This window comes from Phaseolus vulgaris, chromosome 8, assembly GCF_000499845.2.
Source record: "Phaseolus vulgaris cultivar G19833 chromosome 8, P. vulgaris v2.0, whole genome shotgun sequence".
Classification (NCBI taxonomy): Eukaryota; Viridiplantae; Streptophyta; class Magnoliopsida; order Fabales; family Fabaceae; genus Phaseolus; species Phaseolus vulgaris.
Window position 1 is genome coordinate 1,556,506 of NC_023752.2, and position 20,729 is coordinate 1,577,234.

Consider the following 20,729-nt stretch of genomic DNA (forward strand, 5'->3'; position numbering starts at 1 on the left):
ATCATATTTTCTGCATTTGGCAAACACTTTTTTCGATCTAGAAAAAATGAGGTTACAGCATTTCATACAAGCATCACATACACAACCAGAGTAATCATTATGAAGATTCAACTCAGTCTCATCAAAATATATATATATACCTCCAATTTTGAGAGAGAGAAAAAAAAGTACATATCTAACTTTCCCAAATCTTGTAATTAATAGTGACAAATTCTTTGGCAAGTACAGTTTGGGTTTGTTAATATAAATATGTGTGTGTGTTAAGAATTTGTGGAAAATGTTGTGTGAGAGTTGGAATTGGCCCGGCATGTGAAAGACTTGTAAAAATTTGCAACATAATTTAAGGGAAATTGGTTGATTGACCCCTCACCCTTCTTTGAAAGTTTCTTTGGAAATAAAGCTGTTTTGCTTTAGAGGGAGAGAGCATGTTAGATGGGCTGGAAAGAAAGGACCAGCTTTTCAGCAAGGGTCAGCCAAGCTCATTCTTCATCTTTAAACATCTCTCAACTACTCTATTCAACATTCAAACCAAAAATGTTACTTTTACAACTTAAATCTAAAATAAAATAGAAAGATATCTAGAGATAGCTTAGACCGTAGGAGGTCTTGTTGGCTGATATGTAGTTGGAAAGGTACAGTGTGAACATCATTTTACTGTATAAGGATTGGACCACCCCCGAAGTGATCACATTTACATTTAATTTCATTGCTATTTGCTGATATAAAAAAAAACTTTGTGTAACCAAAAATATTAGTTTGATAATTTAAACCGAAAATAAAGTAAAAAATATCAGTTTACAACTGTGATGTATCGAGATGTCTGCAACTGAAAATGTTACTTTGACAATTCAAATAAAAATAAAGAAGAAATCAGATGTTTACAAGTAAAACGAATTTAAATCTCTAAAACTGAAAAATGTTACTTTAATAATTCAAACCGAAAACAAAATAAAAAAATATCAGTTTACAACTGTGAAAGTGTTCAAATCTCTCTAATTATAATATAATACAAGATTATCAACATCAAGGAAGATTATTTTGTAGGTTTCTTTTGTCCGGTGTTCTAGTTTCAGTTGGATTTTAAGAATTTCTTGTCAAATTTCATTGGAAACCTAAGATTTAAATGAAAAACTTATGCTTTAGTAGTAGGAGATATGTATCTGATAAAGTAAGAACCGTATTTAAACTTTATATAAGGTTGAAACATTTATGAAATGTTTCATTTTATTTAATCAACTTTATGCTAATAAAAAAAAAGTATGTGGATATGATTAGGATTAGTCATATTGAAAGATTGATTTTGAAGACCCTTCCCAAAAATCAGAATAAATATAGTATATGTAACAAAACATATCACACAAATTAAGAGAGACATGGAGAGAGAGAGAGAAATAGTAGAAATAGAGTGAAGGAGGGTGGGAAGCACATGGCTTTTGCAAGGAATGTCTTACAATAAAAGCCCACGTCGCAGTGTTTGGATTCTTGGGTTGTGTGGAGACACCATCATCATCATGCATGCCCAAATGAAAGTCCTATTCTATTTATTTCTTTATAATTGCATCTTAATAATGAATTAATGACTTGTGTCCAATGTGTCCTTTGCCCTTATTTATTTTATATGTCTTTCTATTTTATGCCATTCTTGACAGGTAGGTCATCATGCCCTCCCACTTAAACTACTTATATTCCTTCTCTCCATCTTCTTCCCCAATTCCCATAGCAGAAAAAAAACACACATAACAACAAAATACCCAAAAAACTGCACTTTGTTTCATCTCTCTGCTGCTTCATTATTTAATTTGGACTTTTTAGTTTTTCAATACCCTTTTCCTTAAACAACAATTTTGTGTAACCATTTTGCATGATCACTGATCAGATTCATTACAATATCATCTCCAGGACCATATCTGTGTCACAAAATATTTAATTATGCAAAAAGGATGGGCAAAATGAGGCTAAAATATTATTAATTTATCTGGGCTAATTAAGTTTGGTATTGCTGCCATGCCACTCTTTAAAAACTATGCCTTTAGAGTTACTTCTTCCAAAACTTGTAAGACTCACTGTAAAAGTAAACTTTTGACAACAACATTTTCAAAAGTTGCATTATTCAAAAAGCATGCAGTTCAAACAAGTCCATTCATCAGGATCACCTTGAACACATAAACCAGAAAAGTTCAAAAATGAACATGCAGAAATACTACATGACAACCATCGAATATTTTTTCAAAACAACACCAAGTTTATTTCAACTGGTCATTCATTTATGTAAATCACTTTATAAAGTTGTACTATTTCTCTGTAAAAGTTGTTAGAGTTAAAAACAAAAGCCAGATAAATCAAAAGAAATTTAGTTTTTTTTATCATTTTTTGGTATCAAATATTACGATGACTTAAACCTTAATAATTAGGGTAACCCGACCAGAAGGTCATTAGGGCTAAAAAGGAGCTTTTAGGGACATAACAAAAAGGGTGAGACCCTTTGCAGTCATTTTCTCCTCGGAACATGGCCCAAAACTGTTCGCTGGCAGGACCCTTCTCTTTGTCCACCCCAATATTAAAATACACACTAATTAATAGGCATTTTGCAAAAAAAGTTGTTGAAAAAGGACACAAAGTTATCACATTTCTGGTTTTGCAGATATTATAAATGATCAAGGGTTTAATTAATACATCATAACTACTTAATCACGTCACCCTTATAAGAGGAAATGTGTTCATCTTAGCAAAGAGATTGATTAATTAAACATTTTGGCATTTCAACTTGATGATCTTGAGCAAGTAATTTTTTTTAATCGGAGTCATCGTCATTGGAGTTTAAGAAAATTATAAAACTATTCAGGCACACAAACTCTTGTTATAGAATAATGTTGAAAGACATGTATAGAAATATAAAGTATAGAAAAAATTATTTATTTATTGAACTGACAGAGAGACCACCATCTCTCGTTCTTTCTCTCTCTTTCTCTTTTTCTATTTTTTCTCTCATAGCTTCTGCAAACAGTTCTATCCCACAAGCGTCCAAACAAAGAGAATTAATGGAAAGTGAGATTTGCAAGAAAGAATTATTTAGTTCTCTTTGTTGTTCTTGCTGCGGCTACTGAGGATTATTTGCATAGTTCATGGCTGTCTTGTTACTGTTAACTCTCTTCCTTATTCATCATGGTATCGATCATGGCAAACCACTGTGCAATTCCTTTTCCACAATATAAACCCCAGATTCCAAACCCCTTCTCTTCTTCTTCTTCTTCTTCTCCTTCTTCTTCTCATGGATTGTGCTGAGATCAGACACGTGTACACCATCGACATCATTGGATTTGGTTTTTTCTTGGTCTGTGGAGTGAGTCCAATATGACCATGGTTCCTTCTCAAAACGGGAAACATCAGAACATTAATAGGAGTGGTGATTATGTTATTTGCCGTAACACAACAACAACGACTAGTGCTATGAACCAGGTTGTTGTTTATTGCTGATAACAATGTTTCATAGGTATATATTGTTTTTTTGCTGATTGCTGATAAAAAAAAATAAACAGGTTATTGAAGTTGAAGGAAGCTACAATTGCTTATTAGGATCTGATTTTGTGGTGAGGAGGAACATCATGGCTGAGGCTGAAGAATCATCCAGACACAACAACAACGACAACGAGGAAGCTGAACCTGGTCGCTGTGGTTCAACCTCAAAGGATGAAGAAGTAGAAGGAACAAACATCAACATCAACACCAACACCAATAACAACAATAACTGGCTTCAATTAGGCATAGGTTTGACAAGCACAAAGCAAGACCGTGATCGAACCGTTCCAGCAACAACCGGTTCAGGGCCTGTGGAGTTAGACTTGCTTCCCTTGCGGCGGAACTTCGACAAGCCGCCGGCATTTTTTCCGGTGGCGGTTTCCGGTAGAGGAGGGCCTAGTTTTGGTGGTTCTTCTTCTTTTGTTTTTGAGCATCAAACGGCGTCGCCTTCTTCCATGTCCATGTCTATGGCTAGTGGTCCAATTACCTCAGCCTTTGGTCATCAAGAGATGCTGAACTGGGCATTTGGTCCACTACTTCCTCCTTCTATGCCTATTATGCCCTCTTCTTCCTCTTTCACTCCTCTTCCACCTCATCATCCTCCTCCTTCTTCTTCTTCCTCCTCATCACAAACTTGCCACTCCTCTTTGAGGCCTCCCTTAGGATCCTACTTTCCCACACCCTTTCATCATTTCCCTTCTTCTTCTGGGTTTGATCAATATGACATGGCTGCGGCAGGACCAAGCTCCGATGTCACCGTTCGAGTTGTTGATCCTCCCAGAAGACCTCATTCTGGAATATGGTTCATGTTACAAGCCTCTCAAAATCAGTAAGCTAATCTTTTTTTATTTTCTTTTCATCCAATATATATATATATAGTAAGCCTACCTAACAAGGGTAGTGCAATTTAACTGGTTCTGTGAGGAAATTGAGTTTGTTTTTTATTTTGCACAATGCAGAGGGAAAGAACCATTCTTGCCACAAATACCTAAGAACTACCTTAGAATTAAGTAAGTGGTTTTTCTTTGCTTTTGTTTTGTTTGTTTCTTCTCTCTTTCTTGAGCAGCTTGTTGGGGCTTTTGTTGTCAGTGTGTAATCAATGTCGTTTTGATCATGATTTGATCGTATTTGAAGCTGCAAACTCATCATTTCTTTTTGACTTTGTAAACTTTCAGAGACGGAAGGATGACAGTTCGGTTGCTATTGAAGTATCTGGTTAGCAAACTGAGACTGGAAAGCGAATCAGAGGTACTTTCAAGTTTCAACCATCTCTTTAGCTTTTTATATAATAAATATATAAATTAATAATAATCTACTTCCTCATATGTGCTTGTGTTAGGGATTTTCATCGTTGCTCTCTTACTTAATCCCATTAATCTGTTGTTCCTTTATTAGGCATGTAATTATAGAGATGAAAATGAACATAGCGGATTACATAGGAGTGTCCGAAAAGGAAATACAACTACGTTTTCATCAAAAGTACCAAAGTACATTAAAATAGAAACCTAGTGGGGTTAGAAAGATGAAAGATACAGCAGAACTAAAGCTGGTTTATCTAGTGATGGACCAAATATATGTTTCTTCCCTTAAAATCCTTATAAAAAGTATGCAGGTGAGGGGTATATTTCTCAAAACTTCTCTTGCATTTCCCTTTTCATTACATTTCATACTCATTCTCATGGTGTAACATGACTTCATTAGAATCATGGTGTTTTTGTGTGTGTGGAGCTTCCACATAGGATCCACAGAACCTTCTATTTTTGTGCTGTGTTTGGTGGTGGGAATTGGGGTATTATTAGTTAGGTGAACCGCAACTGTTCAAAAGGAGAAACTTAATTAAAGATATAATTACTAATTAATTACCTCACGGGAAAAAATTATATATATTTTCTCATCGAAGGAAGCTCCTTCTTCATATTGGCTTCACTGTTGCAGATTATAATACTCTCTCTCTCTCTCTCTATATATATATATATACCCAGTACCATCGTGATAATCACCAGTGCGTATGCTCGAGTAGTTCATGATTTCAGTGACTTACCACTGATTTGCATGAAAGTAACATTAAATGGTCTACACTCCATGTGTAGAAAAGAGGGTATAGAAATTGTTTAAAAAATTTGAAATCTTAACTAGAACTAAACCTGATTAAGATATATGAGTAGAATGTTTATGGTGAAGATAAAAGATACTTAAATTATGATTTATAGATAGATGATCACTGAAATGTTGGGATAGAATAGTTACAATACCTAAGGAGTGTCGCATGCACACAGGAAAATGGTCATATACATATAAGCAAAATTAAGAATAATAACTGGTTTATTTGAAAAACTATTTTGTATCATCTCGTTCTACATATGTATTCAATTAATAGTTACTAATAGGATGACGAGGTTGATTTTTGAATTTTAAGTCGTTTTTTAGTTAGTTTTGACAGGATAGAGAGTCAGGGTTTTCTTGAGATATGTGTCTCTTTTGTTTTGTAAGAGGGATGAAACATCCCTAAAGTGATATGTATTTATTATATTTTTTGTTGTTGATAGAAAAAACTGAAAAGCTAAAATAGGTTTTCTGAGTCTCTGAGGGCACAAAGATTGTAGAGTAGAAACAGGTTTGTATGTATAACCCTAGTATTAATAGTTTTATGCAAGATATGTTGTTGAGATTGTGAGTTTTTGTGGAAACTTAATGATACAGTGTCTAAAGTACAGAAGTAGTATTTGGGTTGAGAAATTAGGTGTACTTTGAGATACTTATGATCTACGCTCATTATGAAACATGTGCACGAGGCTATTTATGCATTGAGTGATATTATTAGAATGTGCGCATTATAGTGTGTCGACCCAGAACTTTATAATACTTCATGCACACTTCATCATCGAACACCACTACTACTTGTTGCCTAATAATTACTAAAAAAGGTTTGAATCCTCAGAGAAAACGAAGCAAGACATAAATCTGCATCATAATATTCATGCATGCCCTTCAAATTACTAGATCTGACCTAGGAGAAAAATTGAGATCTATATATGTACAATCATTAGGTGCTCACCCCACTCATTTATCATTTGCACTAACTCCATCATACCATACTCACTCTTAGCATCATGAAAACATTTATAAACCACTTCAATTTTGAACACTGAATGATTATCAAAATTAGTAAAGGAACTTTCATTATTTTTGTAATATTCTTTTAAGATTGAGCTTTTTTTTGTGTCGTTCTGAAGTGTACTTCGACACAGTCAGTAGAAAGTGAACTTTTATAGGGATAGTTACTCTTCCCTCAGTGTTTTCAATTATAAAAGATTTAAGCCATTTTGGATATTAAATCATATCTTATTTAATAATGAATCCTCTCTTATTCTAGCTACCCTCAATAGTTTTCAGGAAGTGTTTTCAATCTTAATGTTTATCGCATTTGATCTTTGTTATATATTATTGAATTGGCTGATTTTGGGGTCAAAAACGTGTTTTTTCTTGAAATTCAATCGAAGAACTTAAGAAAAGCATTTTTCTTCTTAAAAAATAAGCTTTTCTAAACGTGGTTTTAATAAATAACTTGATGATTTATTACCTTTTAAAAATATAGGATTTTTTTTATTCAAAAAAACAAATTGCATGTAATATACTTTGAATTTTATTTTTTTTCCACAAGGTCTAAATTTTCACAAGACCTTGCGTTTGAGTTTAATATTCAGTTGTACATGGAGTGGGTTTAGGTTGCCTCTGGAAATTAAATTTAGAAGAAAATATATTTTTTTGAAAATAATGAGTGGATAAGAGTACAAAATATATAAATACATGTATTATAAATAATATGTGTGATATGTATATGTGTCCAAATATCAATGCTCATATATATATTATATATTATGTTTAGGTTTTGTTTCTCTTGAATATCTGTTCTGTCTGTATTAGCGACAACAGAAGTATTATCCACTAAACAACAAAAGCCAAGGAACACGTTAAGGATTAGAATAATGGTCTTAGACTTTTCATGCCAAACTGACACGAAAAAACAGAAGCATCAGTGTCAAATGTATCGAACATGCACCACAACACTTTCATTCAGAAACCCATTTGTTTAATTTAATTTGTATTCCACCTCGCAAAATCTCGTATACGTTCATGGTATGCATTACCAAATTGTCTAAAAAATAAATCATGCGAGATTGCAGAATGCATAAAATCGACATTCCATTGTTCGTCAGATTTCCATGCAACTTACTTTTTCGGCCAACCCTCCTCGTTGTCTTTTTTTTTGTATTATATTATGTAATATATATATATATATATATATTATGTTTGCATTCCAACTCATGCTTTCGAGATCAGATTACGACACCATATTATTCACTTTCTCATCCTTAATGTATGAAGATCACATGATGCAGCATGCATACATACATATATATATATTTGAATATATGGTTAGGGTTTTTTTTCTTATTAAAAAACTATAAGTAAATGCTGGGGGATGTCATTGAGTTGTATGTGGGATTTGTTTATTCTAAAATTCTGTAGTTTTGAGGACTACTACTTTTGTTTGTTTATTTAAAAAATGATAGTTTGAAAAATATTTTTGGCAGAAAATGATCAAATTTGAGGTGTTGATATATGGAGAAGATTATTCTGAGAATGAGAGGCATGAACTAAGAGTTTATTATCATAAGATTAATCTAAGTTTGTTATAGTTAATTAGAATGTGTGACGCACTCAACATAACTCCTCTGGCTGCTGGTTTTGAATTTGTTTTTTCCCTGATATATGTTGTTTTGTTTGTTCTGAGAAGTCAACCTAAGACTGTTGTATATATACTAGACATCATTAAAAATATATAAGAATATGTTAGCTGGTTTGCATGTAGTTCCCATGCCGCCCGGAACGGCAAACCTCACACATATATATAGTTGACACATCATTTTGATTTCTAACTATAGACCCAATCATTAGGTTTGTAATGAGTGTCTTACATGATCCAATATAACTTAACCCTATATAAGAATACATATATATAATTATCCTATCCATATAAAAAATGTGAGACGATCTTACAACACAACACCTTTCAACCAACTACATAAAATTAGTCTGGTTAAAAACTACAACCGAAAACAAGTTAAAAGGAACGTAAAACCTAAACCCTAAACTCTAAACATATATATACTTTAGCTACCTTAAATTCAGGAAAAAAATTAAGAAAATGATGGATAAGTGAGGATGATATATTTTTCATATCAGTTTCTGATAGTTTGTTTTTTTTCTCTTTTATAAGAAATAGGGTGAAGCTTTGGTTTACCAGAAGCATATATAGCATAATAGGAAATACATTGAAAGGGTTTAGAAAAGAACAAAGTGGTTTGTTTTATATATGCACACCACCATAATATGAACATGGATATGTGTATATAGAATAGATAGTCAAGGCAATAATGAATGCAAGAAAGCAAAAAGATGTGTTTCATTGTGGAAGGCTTTATTATATTTGTGTTTTCCCTTTTTCCTTGTTGCTTTTGTAATTTATAAAGAGTGCATTGACTTTAAGATGTAAAAGCACATCTTCAACTTGGATATATCTTTATCTTGGCCTACTTAGTTGACACCACTATGCTGATACAAAAAGGTTACGAGATATTTGTTCTTAATTTAACTCAAACATCATATCCTAGGGCTTCCAAAATCACACGTGGACCCTGTCATTCTCACCTCTCAATACCTATCTGCATGCCTTCAATGTTCTCTCTCTTCTTTCGTCACGCTTTCGCTTGAAATCCCACACCTAGTGTAGGCCCTTCCCATTTCCATTTACTCTCTCTCTCTCCTTTTCTATTTGGCTTAAAAGCTCCATCAAACTGTCAAGTGCTGCACTCTCATGGAATGCAACCAAAAGAAAGAATCCCATTATGTGTAGGCAGCATCTTCCACCAACCACAGTATAATTCCATACTAACACTCTAATAAGAACAAAATCTTAATCCAACTCTCACCACACTGCCCAATTCAGCATCAAAATTCAGTTAAAGGAAATCAATTCCAGATCTGCAGAACAAAAAGAAACATATTCTGTATATTAGTATTTGTTGATAGAATAACAGTTGATTTTTTAAATTTTAAGTCTTTTTAGCTAGTTCTATCAGTCGGAATTTTCTTGTAGTAAATGTCTCTTTTTTTACTTTCTAAGTTAGATTATTCCTAAAGTGGGTCATATAAATTATATTTTTTTATAAAAAAATATATTGTTTAGGTTAATAATAACAACAAAAGTAGGTGAGTGATTTGCATGCACCATTAAAAAAACATAGTTGGAAGGATATATATAAAATAAAAGGGCTACGCCACTTTAATTAGTTCTTTATTAATATACCTGTCGAGTTCAAACCGGTGGTACGACATTAAATTAATTAAGGATGTATATATATATATATATATATATATGGAGTTAGTGTTTTTTTAATTTTTTATATGAGAGATGAAAGAAGCTAGATGATGAAAAATGAAAAGGGTGTTATTTGATGTAGTAATGTTGACGGTGGCATGCATTAGGGTTTGGGTGGCGCAACGTGATGGAGACGTGCATGATGAGCATGAAAAATTTAGTAATATTGTAAACGCGTGATTAGGTCCCTTGAGAGGAGGAAAGGAAGAAGAGATTATTGTTCGCCGTGGTTCATGGATCCACCACTGCATGATATAATAATAACATGGTACGTTACAGTTGTTTATTCATAAGAGGTGATTAGGGTTCTTGGGAGAAGAATGGTTATGATAAGAGTAGCATTAGCATATGATATGATATATAATATAGAATACATGGAAAATGGAAAAAAGAGAAAAGACTGAAGTCTAAGGGATGATGATTATGGCTTGGGAGGAAAGTCTGAATGGGCCCTCATAATGATTAAAGAGAGGGCAGTTTTTGAGATGGTGGGTTTGGTGGCCATTTCCACGAGTCCCAAATATGCGTGCATGCTTAAGGATTTAAGAATCTCTCTTGGCTTAAAGAAAATCACTTTTCTCTCAACCATTAAAATCAAATAACACAAAGTGCCCCTCCTCTGTCCATCAATCTTATGCGTAAAGTATAAGTTACAAAGATCTCTTATGCCTTCGTAAGTAGGCCCTAGACGTAAGCCACTGACAAACCATGACTTCATACTCATATTCATTTCATTCAACTCTCTCTCTCTCTATATATATATATACACACATTTTCACCATTTTCATCTTTAACATTTGGTTACTTCCACCTAGATCAGTGATTTCTGTTGCTGTTAAAAACCATCTTGTTTTTAACATTTTCATCTTTAATATTTTGTTTCTGTTGCTGCTAAAAACCATAGTAGTCCAATGGAAAACTCTTGATTCGTGCTTCGTTTGCAAGAATTTCTATAGCTCTATGCATCTAAATTAAATGCAGATCAATTAATAATGTGTAAGAGTCAAATACTCAGTATAAGCATTTGACATATTCTGTGTGTGTCTATATATATATATATATATATATATATATGTATATGTATAGATTATACAGTGGAGTCTTTACTTGAAAGTAAACTAAAGCGAGGCGTCGCGTAAAGGAAGATGTAAATATTGGGATGAGAGATTATATATGAGAAAGTAAACATAATGATGGGTTTTGGTATGAGAAAACAATGAAGATAAAAAGGGTAAAAAGAAGGATAAAATTTGGAAAATGAACAGTGGAAGTATAATTTGTTATAATAACGCACTAGATGGAAAGTTGTGATGATGATAATGAGTTTAGCCATGGCCAATGAGGTGTGTTTGTATTTCTCTTGGTACCTTTTTTGTTTCACATCATGTATGTGTGTGTGGATTTGTTTTCTTGTGGTGGTGGATATGTGTATCACTGTGTAGGCACGTGATGGTGTGTGAGGAAGATGATAGTGAAAAATGAAAATGGGAATATTAGAAAATATGCAATGAATGAATGAATCACTGTTGCAGATAGAGATAAGATGCAGAGGGCAGCAACTTTTACCTTTGTTGACGTTGCAGCATGTGAGGGATAGCATTTGGAGTGGCAGAGACAGCACAAGAGCTTTGCTTTCAGATTCCTCAACCTCATCAGATCATGTCATGGTGCTCCATTATGGAAGAACCACTGCTTAAGTAACTTCATGCTGCTGTTAATTCTATCTTGTTAACTTATCTAAAGTTCTAAACCCTTTTTTTTTTTCAAATTTAATTTTCTATTCTAATGGGTTTTCATTATTATTTATTTTGATCTTTCTTCCCCTTTTTATATTTCTTAATTCACATGGAGATTATGGAAAATCACATATATGTATCCCCCAAAACAGTGTTCATTCCATTAGGGTTTTGGGGTGGGTGAGGAATTGCCATCAAGTGTACTTCCAAGCACAAAACTCAATCTAATTTTATCCACTGACCCATTTCCCCTTTTACTCTCTTTTTATTCTCATTTATATAGTTTATTCTGCTGCTAGAAAAAGGATAAATACTTTTAAAAAGTATAATTCTTTTTTTTACCAAAATAAACATTAAATTAAAAATAATATTTAAAAAATACTTCAACCTTATAAATAAATAAATAAAAAATAGATAAAAAGTCAAGACACTCAACAAACACTTACACTTTTTCCATACTACACTTGAATCTAACCTTCTAAAAAAGTATAAGTATATTTTTATTATTATTATTAATATAGTTCTTAATAAGTAAACTTTGATTCTGATTAAGTATAATACTGTATCTAGAATTTGTCATAAAATCTTTCTGTAGTTCAGGCTACAAGTATATACACACACCAACAATATTATGAGCAACTTGTGCATAAGTAATTTCAGGTTAATTATTATAATTTAAATATTAAATTAAAAACTATTTATCAATAATAAATTATTTATTAATAATAGAAACTAATTTAAATATTAATAATTTTGTAGTTTTTAAAATAGTATTTAATTTAATCCATATGATAATTAAATTTATTTTTTAAAACTTATTTTTATTTAATTTTTCCGTGTAGGGAAATAGTTATAATTTTTTTATTAATTAATTCATAATTTAATTAGTTATTTAAACATTTATCAATATACGTTCAAAATATCTTCGGGGTATTATATATTTGAGAGGTTCTCGTACAATTATATGTTTATTTTTTTGGATGTTCTTAATATATTTGTCATACCATTATCTTCTAAGTTATAGAGTGTATGAGTAATGAAAAGTATCAAATAGAAATTTTAATTTCTTTGATCGATCATATATTAGTTTGTATTTTACAATATTGGGCCCAAATGTTCACTCTTGAAGCTGGAACACAGATTTCCATTATATTTCGAATCAAATTAAAAATATTGAACTCTAAAAGTATGAATTAATATACAAATCATTTAAACTTTTTAAAACACCTGATTCTCGTGTTACCTTTTTTGTGTACAAAAAATATTATGTTATTTTCATAGGTGTATAATGGACATTAAAAATAACAAAACTAACCATTTTTTTAACAACACCTCATTAAAAGTTGTGAGGCAATTGCTTTCTGCACCTAACAAAATTTATAAGAAATTTTTGTGGAAATGAAATTCTGGAATAGAATTGAAAAACAAAAATCTCATTTTGAAAAAGAAATTTCAGAATATAAAAAAAAATACATTATGAAAAAAAAATCTCAACAAAAAATTCCTCAAGAGAGGATTCTAGAATCTGGAAAAATGTTTTAAAAACCCAAATATAAAATGTATTCCAGAGTACCAAATTCAAAATATATTTTGACTTGTACCCCTCATTCCTACTTAAAAACTACATAAGATATTTTGCTCATTTTGTCTGAATGATAGGGTACAGGTTCCCATTTATTGGGTGCAAAAAGCAATTGTCCTAAAAAAATTGCAACATCTCAAGGATTTTAGGCCATTACATTCTGCACCCCATATATTGATGTTGCTCCCCATAAAAACTGAATTTTAAATTTTACTCTGCAGAAATATATATTATAAATTGTGGTTCCTCTTACAACGATATCAACCAAGCACCCCTTATTTTTCTTCTCAGTCGTAGCACTCGTCGTAGACAAAAAACATATATTTCAGACTCCATTATTCAAATTATATTTTTTCTTGAAAAAATTAAATTCCAAATTTCATAATTCAAAATATACTTTATAAAAAAAAATTCCACATTGTAAAATTTGAAAGATATTTTACAATTCGACGAAATGTATTTTTATAAGGTTAAATAGTCTTTTTGATTGATCCATGGGAATGACAAAAGAAACTATGATGTACAAAAAGAAGCCCCTAGTTTGGAGAAAAGATTACATATGTCCATTCTCGCAAGTGTGGTTGTGACTAGAAGGATATTAGAGACCAAATACGAAGCAAGCAAATGGAATTTCATTCATTATGTGGAAACTGTAGGAACCTCTAATAACAAAAGAGAACAATTAGTAAACCTACCTTACCTAGACATGACAAATCAATCAAACTGAATAGATTCTTTCTTAACTTGTTTGCAACGTTTTAAATCAATCAAGCTGAATAGATTCTTAACTTGTTTGCAAGGAGGAACGTTTTAAATCAATCAAACAGTATACAGATTTCTTAGGTGGCAAAATGTTAATGATATTATCAAATGGTGCACTGCATTTAAAGCAATATGAGGACTCAAAAAGTGTGTTTGAAACCATGATTAGCTTCACAAGCACATTAGCCAGTTTAAAGTTAAAAGTAGGTAACAATCTATGCAAGAAAACGGATCAAATCTAATCACCATAAACCATTTTCTAGCTTATCTCACTTGCTTTTCACCGCCTTACTGTTGAGACTTTTCACTCAGGCAAACTCTTGCAGTCGTTTCATCTATAATCCAACTCAATGAATAATTTCAAACATAGACCAGCTAAGTTTCTCATTTGCAAAATGCAGTTGAAATAGTTGAAATATTGATCATAACATTTAGACAGTATACCATCCATTACAAAGTATACAATGGGGGGAGATGCTTCCACAACCACCATTGAAGATATGATTATTCATTAATCACTTTGCAGAATATAAACATGAACCCAATTATCTATGAGGATCATGAAATCTTATCACTATAAGTACAATATCATATCTGACTCTCATGATATGTTCCCCTTATTTCAGGAAAAGAAAAAAGAAAAGATCACCCCTATTTCAGTACCAAAGTTAGAATACATATAGAGTAGCTGAAAGTTAATAAGAATTGCCCAGCCAGCAATCTTATATTATTTTACAGACATAGGAATTTTAGTGTATCAACATGGTTGCTGATTCTACGGGGGACCAAGAATTGGCAGAATCAAAAAGACAATTTAGTGAACAAGCACTTCACAGTGTATGGCTTAAAGCCAATCAGCAGCACACATGTGACATTGAAGGCAAGCAGTGGAAAATGAACAAGTAACATAACAGCCTTGCAGAGTTATTCTAAAAGACAATGTTTTGATGGAAAAATAGAAGTATAATGAAGAGATCATTCTCGTCAATTGTGGGAAACTTAATGACACTACACATTTCTCAAATCATGATTCCATAAAAATTCCATTTCGCAAAACCAAGTCACACTTCATCAGATTCATTATTCTCCCATTATATAAACCATCGGATCAGGTAAGCAGATATTATATTTCAATTATGGCAAAAAAACAGAGATAATCACAGTCACTAACCCCCCTATTGATCATTCACCATAGATAAACAAAAAATTCCTTATACTTATCATGCGTGCATTCTCTATCCACAAGTTAAAGCCAGAGCAGAGAAACTATGAAAAGCTACACATACATAATACATACATACATTAATTCAGCTTGATCTCATTACACCACGGTCATGGAAAGCATTTCCTCAGCTTCTGGATTGCATTGTACATTTTCCTTCTGGACCCAACTGCATTGATCCCCATATCTTTGAGATCCTCCAATGTCAACATGGGAAGCAACTCATCATCAACCTCATGGATCTCAAACATGGGCGCGTACCTACCCAGCCCTAACTCGAAAAGCCAAGACCTAACTCCATCACTCTTCCTCCGTTCTCGGGATTCCGATTCAACGGCGTCGTTTTCTGAAACCCTAACCCTAGGATCCTCGCTCCTATCCACGTGCCAATAATCAACACCGTTATCTTCCACCGAGTGCACCGGACTCTGATCCTGATCGAGTTCATTTTCAAAATCCCTAAAACCTTCCTCGTCACCGTTCTCGTCCGTCGTTGCTCTCAGAGTCCAGTTTGATCTCAACCGCTTCGCTGCTGGTCCTCCTCGCTTCGCTTTTCCCCTTTTGTTGTTGCTGTTTCCGAACTCTTCGCCGCCGTTCGCGAGGTTTGTGACGGAGCGCGCCTTCGAAGTTCTGGAAGATTCCTTCGGAGTCCGCCAGCTCCATGGCGGCATGCTCGGGCGGCGCGTGTGCGAGTCGTGGCCATGTAAGGCGGCGCGTTGGTCGCCGATCTCTCCAAGACGGACGCTCGGTCGGCGTTGCCGCTTCGGAGCTAACGCCGGAGGGGCAGCGATCTCGATGCTCGGCTGCGACGCGGTTGCTGCATCCGGCGGAGCCGTTTCCGCCACGGCCTCCGGTGCAGAGAGAATTGGAGGGTCCGGCGGTGGTGGGTTGGTTTCGGGCTCTTCGGCCATTGTGGTTACAGTGGCAGTGGCGGTGTGCGCAGGATAAGGGAGATGGGGAGCTTTCTGGTGCGTTAGGGTGCAAAGGTGCAATCACCTTCTAAGTTTTTGCGCCGTTGGATGGTTATGATATGGATTTGTTGGAAAGGGTGGATGAAACCAAAGAGATATTCTGGTGGTCTTCAGAGCAAGTCGCGAATATTTGAAATGGATTGAGTATGCCACCTGTGCACCTATGCTCAAATTAATTAATTAATTTTCATTACTAAAAGATTAATTTTATTCACTTTAAATTTAATATAAAATTTGAATTTCATTAAATTCATTCGGCTTAGTTTGAGATAACAATACTCATCAATTTGTGCTAATTTTGGTTCCGAAAACAAATATTTCACTCTAATTTATTTCATATGATTGTGTATATCCTTTGTTACTAATGTAGCTTTAAATCTCTTAATTATACTATTTACATTAAATTTCAAGGACTTATTGACATTTTATCGGTTTTTTCAACTAAACAATATATCAATTCTCATGTTTCATTTATTTCTAAGGATCTTATATTCTATTCATAGCATTTTTCCACTGCAAAGTGTCATGCACATTGTTACAAATAGATACATTAGATAATTAATTTATACATGTCAAATTTTAATTACAAATGTAATTTGTTTATGAGGTATATGGTCTTACTCTTGAAGTAAGGAGCATAAGCTCAATGATACTTCTAATTACATAAGCTTTGATCTTCGCATGTTTAAACTCTTTCTTTCTTCTTATATGGTTGTTGTCATTAAATTGTTACACACTCTCGATTATGTTACTTTCTTTCTCCAATCTAAAGTCAATATCAAATTATTGTAGAACAAAGGTTTGAATTTCATCATAATTCTCTCCCTAAATTACAAACTCATGGAAAAAATATATCAAAATCAGATAAAAAAAAACTACATTATTGTAGTAAACATTTACTTAGTTTATGGATTGTAGCATTGGTTATCAATATTGCCAATAAGCACACTATTGTGTGTTTATTTCTTTGATACTTGTGTGTTAATTCAACAATTATAGGACTTACTATTATATCTATAAGTGTTTGAATAGGTGTTTTATACTAAAGAGACATAGTAGATGTTCGATTGATAGAATATATTGCATATGTGAGAGCTTCTCCCAACTTTAATCATTGTAGCATAAACACTTCTAATAGATGACCATTCATTTGTTTTATCACCTCGTTTTGTTGTGGAGTATTTGGACAAGATATTTCATGAACAATTCCTTTGACTACTAAATCATATTGAAGTTACGATTGCATATATTATCCTCCATTGTTATTGTCAAGTACCTGAACTTGTGTTTTGTATTGAGTCTCAATAATTTTTTATTTTTTTTTCAAATAATGATGAATTCTTGATTGAAAGAGCACCTACTGAGTCAGCCTAACATTTTAGGAGGATGATGAAGAGCGTGACACAAGACTCGGGACTTGGCCAGACACACCAACAAGTGATTTAGGACCTATCATCCCACAGAGAATTACCAAAAGCAGAGTACAAACAATAGGACACAAACATTGATAAGCATATATTTATTCATGTTTAATAACTTTAATCATATATTATTGGACTGTAATAATAAATAAATTTATTGTTTTAATTCAAATTCATAATTGGGTTTATTTGGGCCTTAACTATTATTTTTGTTAATTTTGTGTTTTTAGAGTAAAATATATGAATGAAGCATCTACCTTTGTGAATGAGTTAAATATGCAAAAGTCAAAATTGCTTTTTGAATCAAAATATAATCTACAATATCTCAGAAATAGATTTGGAAGCATGATTAAGAGTTTTTCTTATCTTAAACTTTGGTTTCTTAGGTAGTTCGCATGGTTCTAATTAATTTTATTGGGCACGTGATTCAAGGGAGGAGATAAGCATACGCATGAAACAAAGTGAGTATTGATTAAGTTAGTAGACGCATGTTTTACTGGTAAGTTTCAATTGAATAAGATTGGTACATGTCCAATCTGATTTATCTTTGTTGGAGGATTGAAAAATGATTAATCTTTAGAGAACATATGAAGAATTCAATTGGGATCAACTGCATTTTATTTGTTGTTTTATTTTTTTATATTTTTTGTACAACTATCTCAAATCCCATTTTTATTTGCTAATTTCATTACTTACAGATATTACATATAAATTCTAAACCCTAATTTAAGATTATTGCCAATTTCATTTCATGCTTACATCAAAGCAGAGCGCAGCACGAGGGTTATATACAAAGGGCGAATGGAGCCAAAAGGCGAGGGCTACATGCATGCAACAGAGGGCGAGTAGAGCCAGAGGACGAGGGCTACATGGCGATGACAGCGAGGGCTACTGGAGCGCAGCGAAGGGCTAGGGCCAGGGAAGCGCGAAGGGCTATGGGAGCGCAGCGCGAAGACTACGAGCGCGAATAATTGCACATATGATTAAATATTCAAACCATACATACATGCAACATATATGATTTTTTTAGTATCATTTACACTAAAAAAATGGATTTGAGAATTTGAAGTGTCATAAAATCCCCTTCCAGCTCATTATAGATTTTCATGTTGTTGACTGAATTAGGCACAAAGCCTACCAGATTATTATTCAGGAAAGATTAGCTTGAAACCTTGATCCAAGACGCATTCTCCACACTAATAGATATGTTCAAAAGAGTAGGAACATAGTGAATGAGCTACACAAAGCCATTGTATCCTGTGTCTAACAGCCAAACCTAAGTTATTTCTTTCAAATATGTACTAGAAAATATAATAATTAAAACTTTGAGACGACATTTCAATATTTTACTTCAGACAAAAAGAAAATATAAAATTATTAAAAATCCTTCTAATCAATTTTACTTTAAAAATGTTAATGAAGGGCAACCCATTGAAAAATAAGATGGACTCTATAATTTTTAATCATATATATTGTTTATACAAATACATTGCTTTTATATTATATTATTCATACAAATTATATTACTCATACAAATAAGGAGTTAAACAGGAAATAAAGGAAATCTACATGACTAAATTAAGGAAATTATAATTATACAATATTTTTGTATAAAATGATAATTTTTTTTATACAAAATTGAGAAGAAATATATAATTTAGGTAATTAAATATCTCAATCTCAACACTTCACATGATTAAATGCATTAACTTGTCTGTAGGTATACAAATTATGAAAAACTTATAATTTACCTAATCAAATATTTATGAAAAATAAATATGAAATCAAATGACATTTTTTACAACTTAAAATAAAGTTTCACAAAAAAAATAATTTTTTTTTACTGAATAAATAATAAGACTTTTTTCGTGCATAAAACAAACAAACCATAAAAAGATTTTTTTTTTTGGTTTCAAATAAGATAATTACGAGGAGAATACTTTATCTTAGTATTTAAGGTAGTTATCAACTAAGTTAAAAAGTATATGCGAATTAATAACATTAACTAATTAATTAATATATATATATATAGTTATATCATACCAGTAGCCAATGACTTATAATAATTATTTTTTACATAAATTAGTTAATTATACTGATATATATGACAAAGAGTGAGTTAATTTTAAATAAAATTGATTCAATTTAACTCGATACAAAATGGTTATACTTAAGTTTGTTGTGAACTTTTTTTGTTAGTTCATACTCTAGTCAATTTAAGTTTGTGAAAGAAATTAAGTTTTTTTTTTTCAATTTTGAGTTTCAAATTCATAAGTAATAAAATAAACTTTTTAGTTTTAATGGATTAGCTTAGTAAATGAGTAAAAAGGTAGTTGTATATAAATTTAAGTTTAAGAAAAAAAATGGACTTAGTTACACATGAAACAAATAGTAAAAAATAAAAAATAAAGTAATATATATAAAGATAAAAGAGATAAATAAAAGTACTAAAAGATAACGAGAAGAAATGAATAATAACAAATAAAACTATGAAATGAATAATAAAAATTAAAGAGATATCGTAGAAGATAGAGGGACAAAGTAAATAACAAGTTAAATAGATAACATAAACAGTAAAAGATAAAGAGATACAATAAATACTAAAAGATAAAAAGTTAAAATAAATAGTAAAATATAAAAGCTTATCAATTAATTATAAAATCTTCCATTCCTCTTAGTCACGCAATTGTTTTGATTCTGTAGATATTACTAAATCAAATAAACCAAGCAAAATATACAATTAATAATTAGTTTAGTAGGTTTTGAGTCTGGAATACAAAGTTTTTTCAAGAAAGATAAAATAAATACTAAAAGATAATGTGGTCAAAATTCTAACTAAAACAAAATATATATATATATATATATAAATTTCTTTTATTATTTTTAATAAATTTTTTCTTATCTTATATTAATATTTAATTTTGATTATTTCATATTTTGTAATTATTAAAATCTTTATAAATATATTATTATTTTCTCAGATTTTACGTTTATAACAATACGAGAATGTAGTATATATTGTTTAAAATAATCTTTATTTTTTTTGTCATCCTCTACTTTAGACCAAAATGACTAAA

General features: G+C 31.9%; 2 protein-coding genes across 3 annotated transcripts; one reads left to right on the plus strand and one right to left on the minus strand.

Moving 5' to 3' along the window:
- The first annotated feature begins 2,918 nt into the window (after positions 1–2,918).
- Positions 2,919–11,962, plus strand: LOC137826502 (protein LAX PANICLE 2). 2 transcript variants are annotated; one of them, XM_068632481.1, is made up of 5 exons: positions 2,919–3,456; positions 3,537–4,345; positions 4,476–4,526; positions 4,692–4,764; positions 11,491–11,962. In XM_068632481.1, the coding sequence occupies exons 1-5, from the start codon at positions 3,352–3,354 to the stop codon at positions 11,653–11,655; spliced, it is 1,203 nt and encodes a 400-aa protein (XP_068488582.1). In that variant the 5' UTR covers positions 2,919–3,351; the 3' UTR covers positions 11,656–11,962. The 2 variants fall into 2 exon arrangements, with proteins under 2 accessions (XP_068488582.1, XP_068488583.1); XM_068632482.1 differs by lacking the exon at positions 11,491–11,962 and adding an exon at positions 10,041–10,226.
- A 3,272-nt stretch (positions 11,963–15,234) lies between these two features.
- Positions 15,235–16,327, minus strand: LOC137824472 (uncharacterized). The gene has a single exon (XM_068630124.1). The coding sequence runs from the start codon at positions 16,169–16,171 to the stop codon at positions 15,371–15,373; it is 801 nt and encodes a 266-aa protein (XP_068486225.1). The 5' UTR covers positions 16,172–16,327; the 3' UTR covers positions 15,235–15,370.
- Between the last annotated feature and the right edge of the window lie 4,402 nt (positions 16,328–20,729).

Bases quoted from the DNA above. Each gene is read 5' to 3' on its own strand.
- LOC137826502 (XM_068632481.1), top strand. From the start codon at position 3,352: ATGACCATGGTTCCTTCTCAAAACGGGAAACATCAGAACATTAATAGG. The intron at 4,346-4,475 runs GTAAGCTAATCT...TGCACAATGCAG, and splicing joins TTACAAGCCTCTCAAAATCA to AGGGAAAGAACCATTCTTGC. The intron at 4,765-11,490 runs GTACTTTCAAGT...TCACTGTTGCAG, and splicing joins GACTGGAAAGCGAATCAGAG to ATAGAGATAAGATGCAGAGG.
- LOC137824472 (XM_068630124.1), bottom strand. From the start codon at position 16,171: ATGGCCGAAGAGCCCGAAACCAACCCACCACCGCCGGACCCTCCAATT.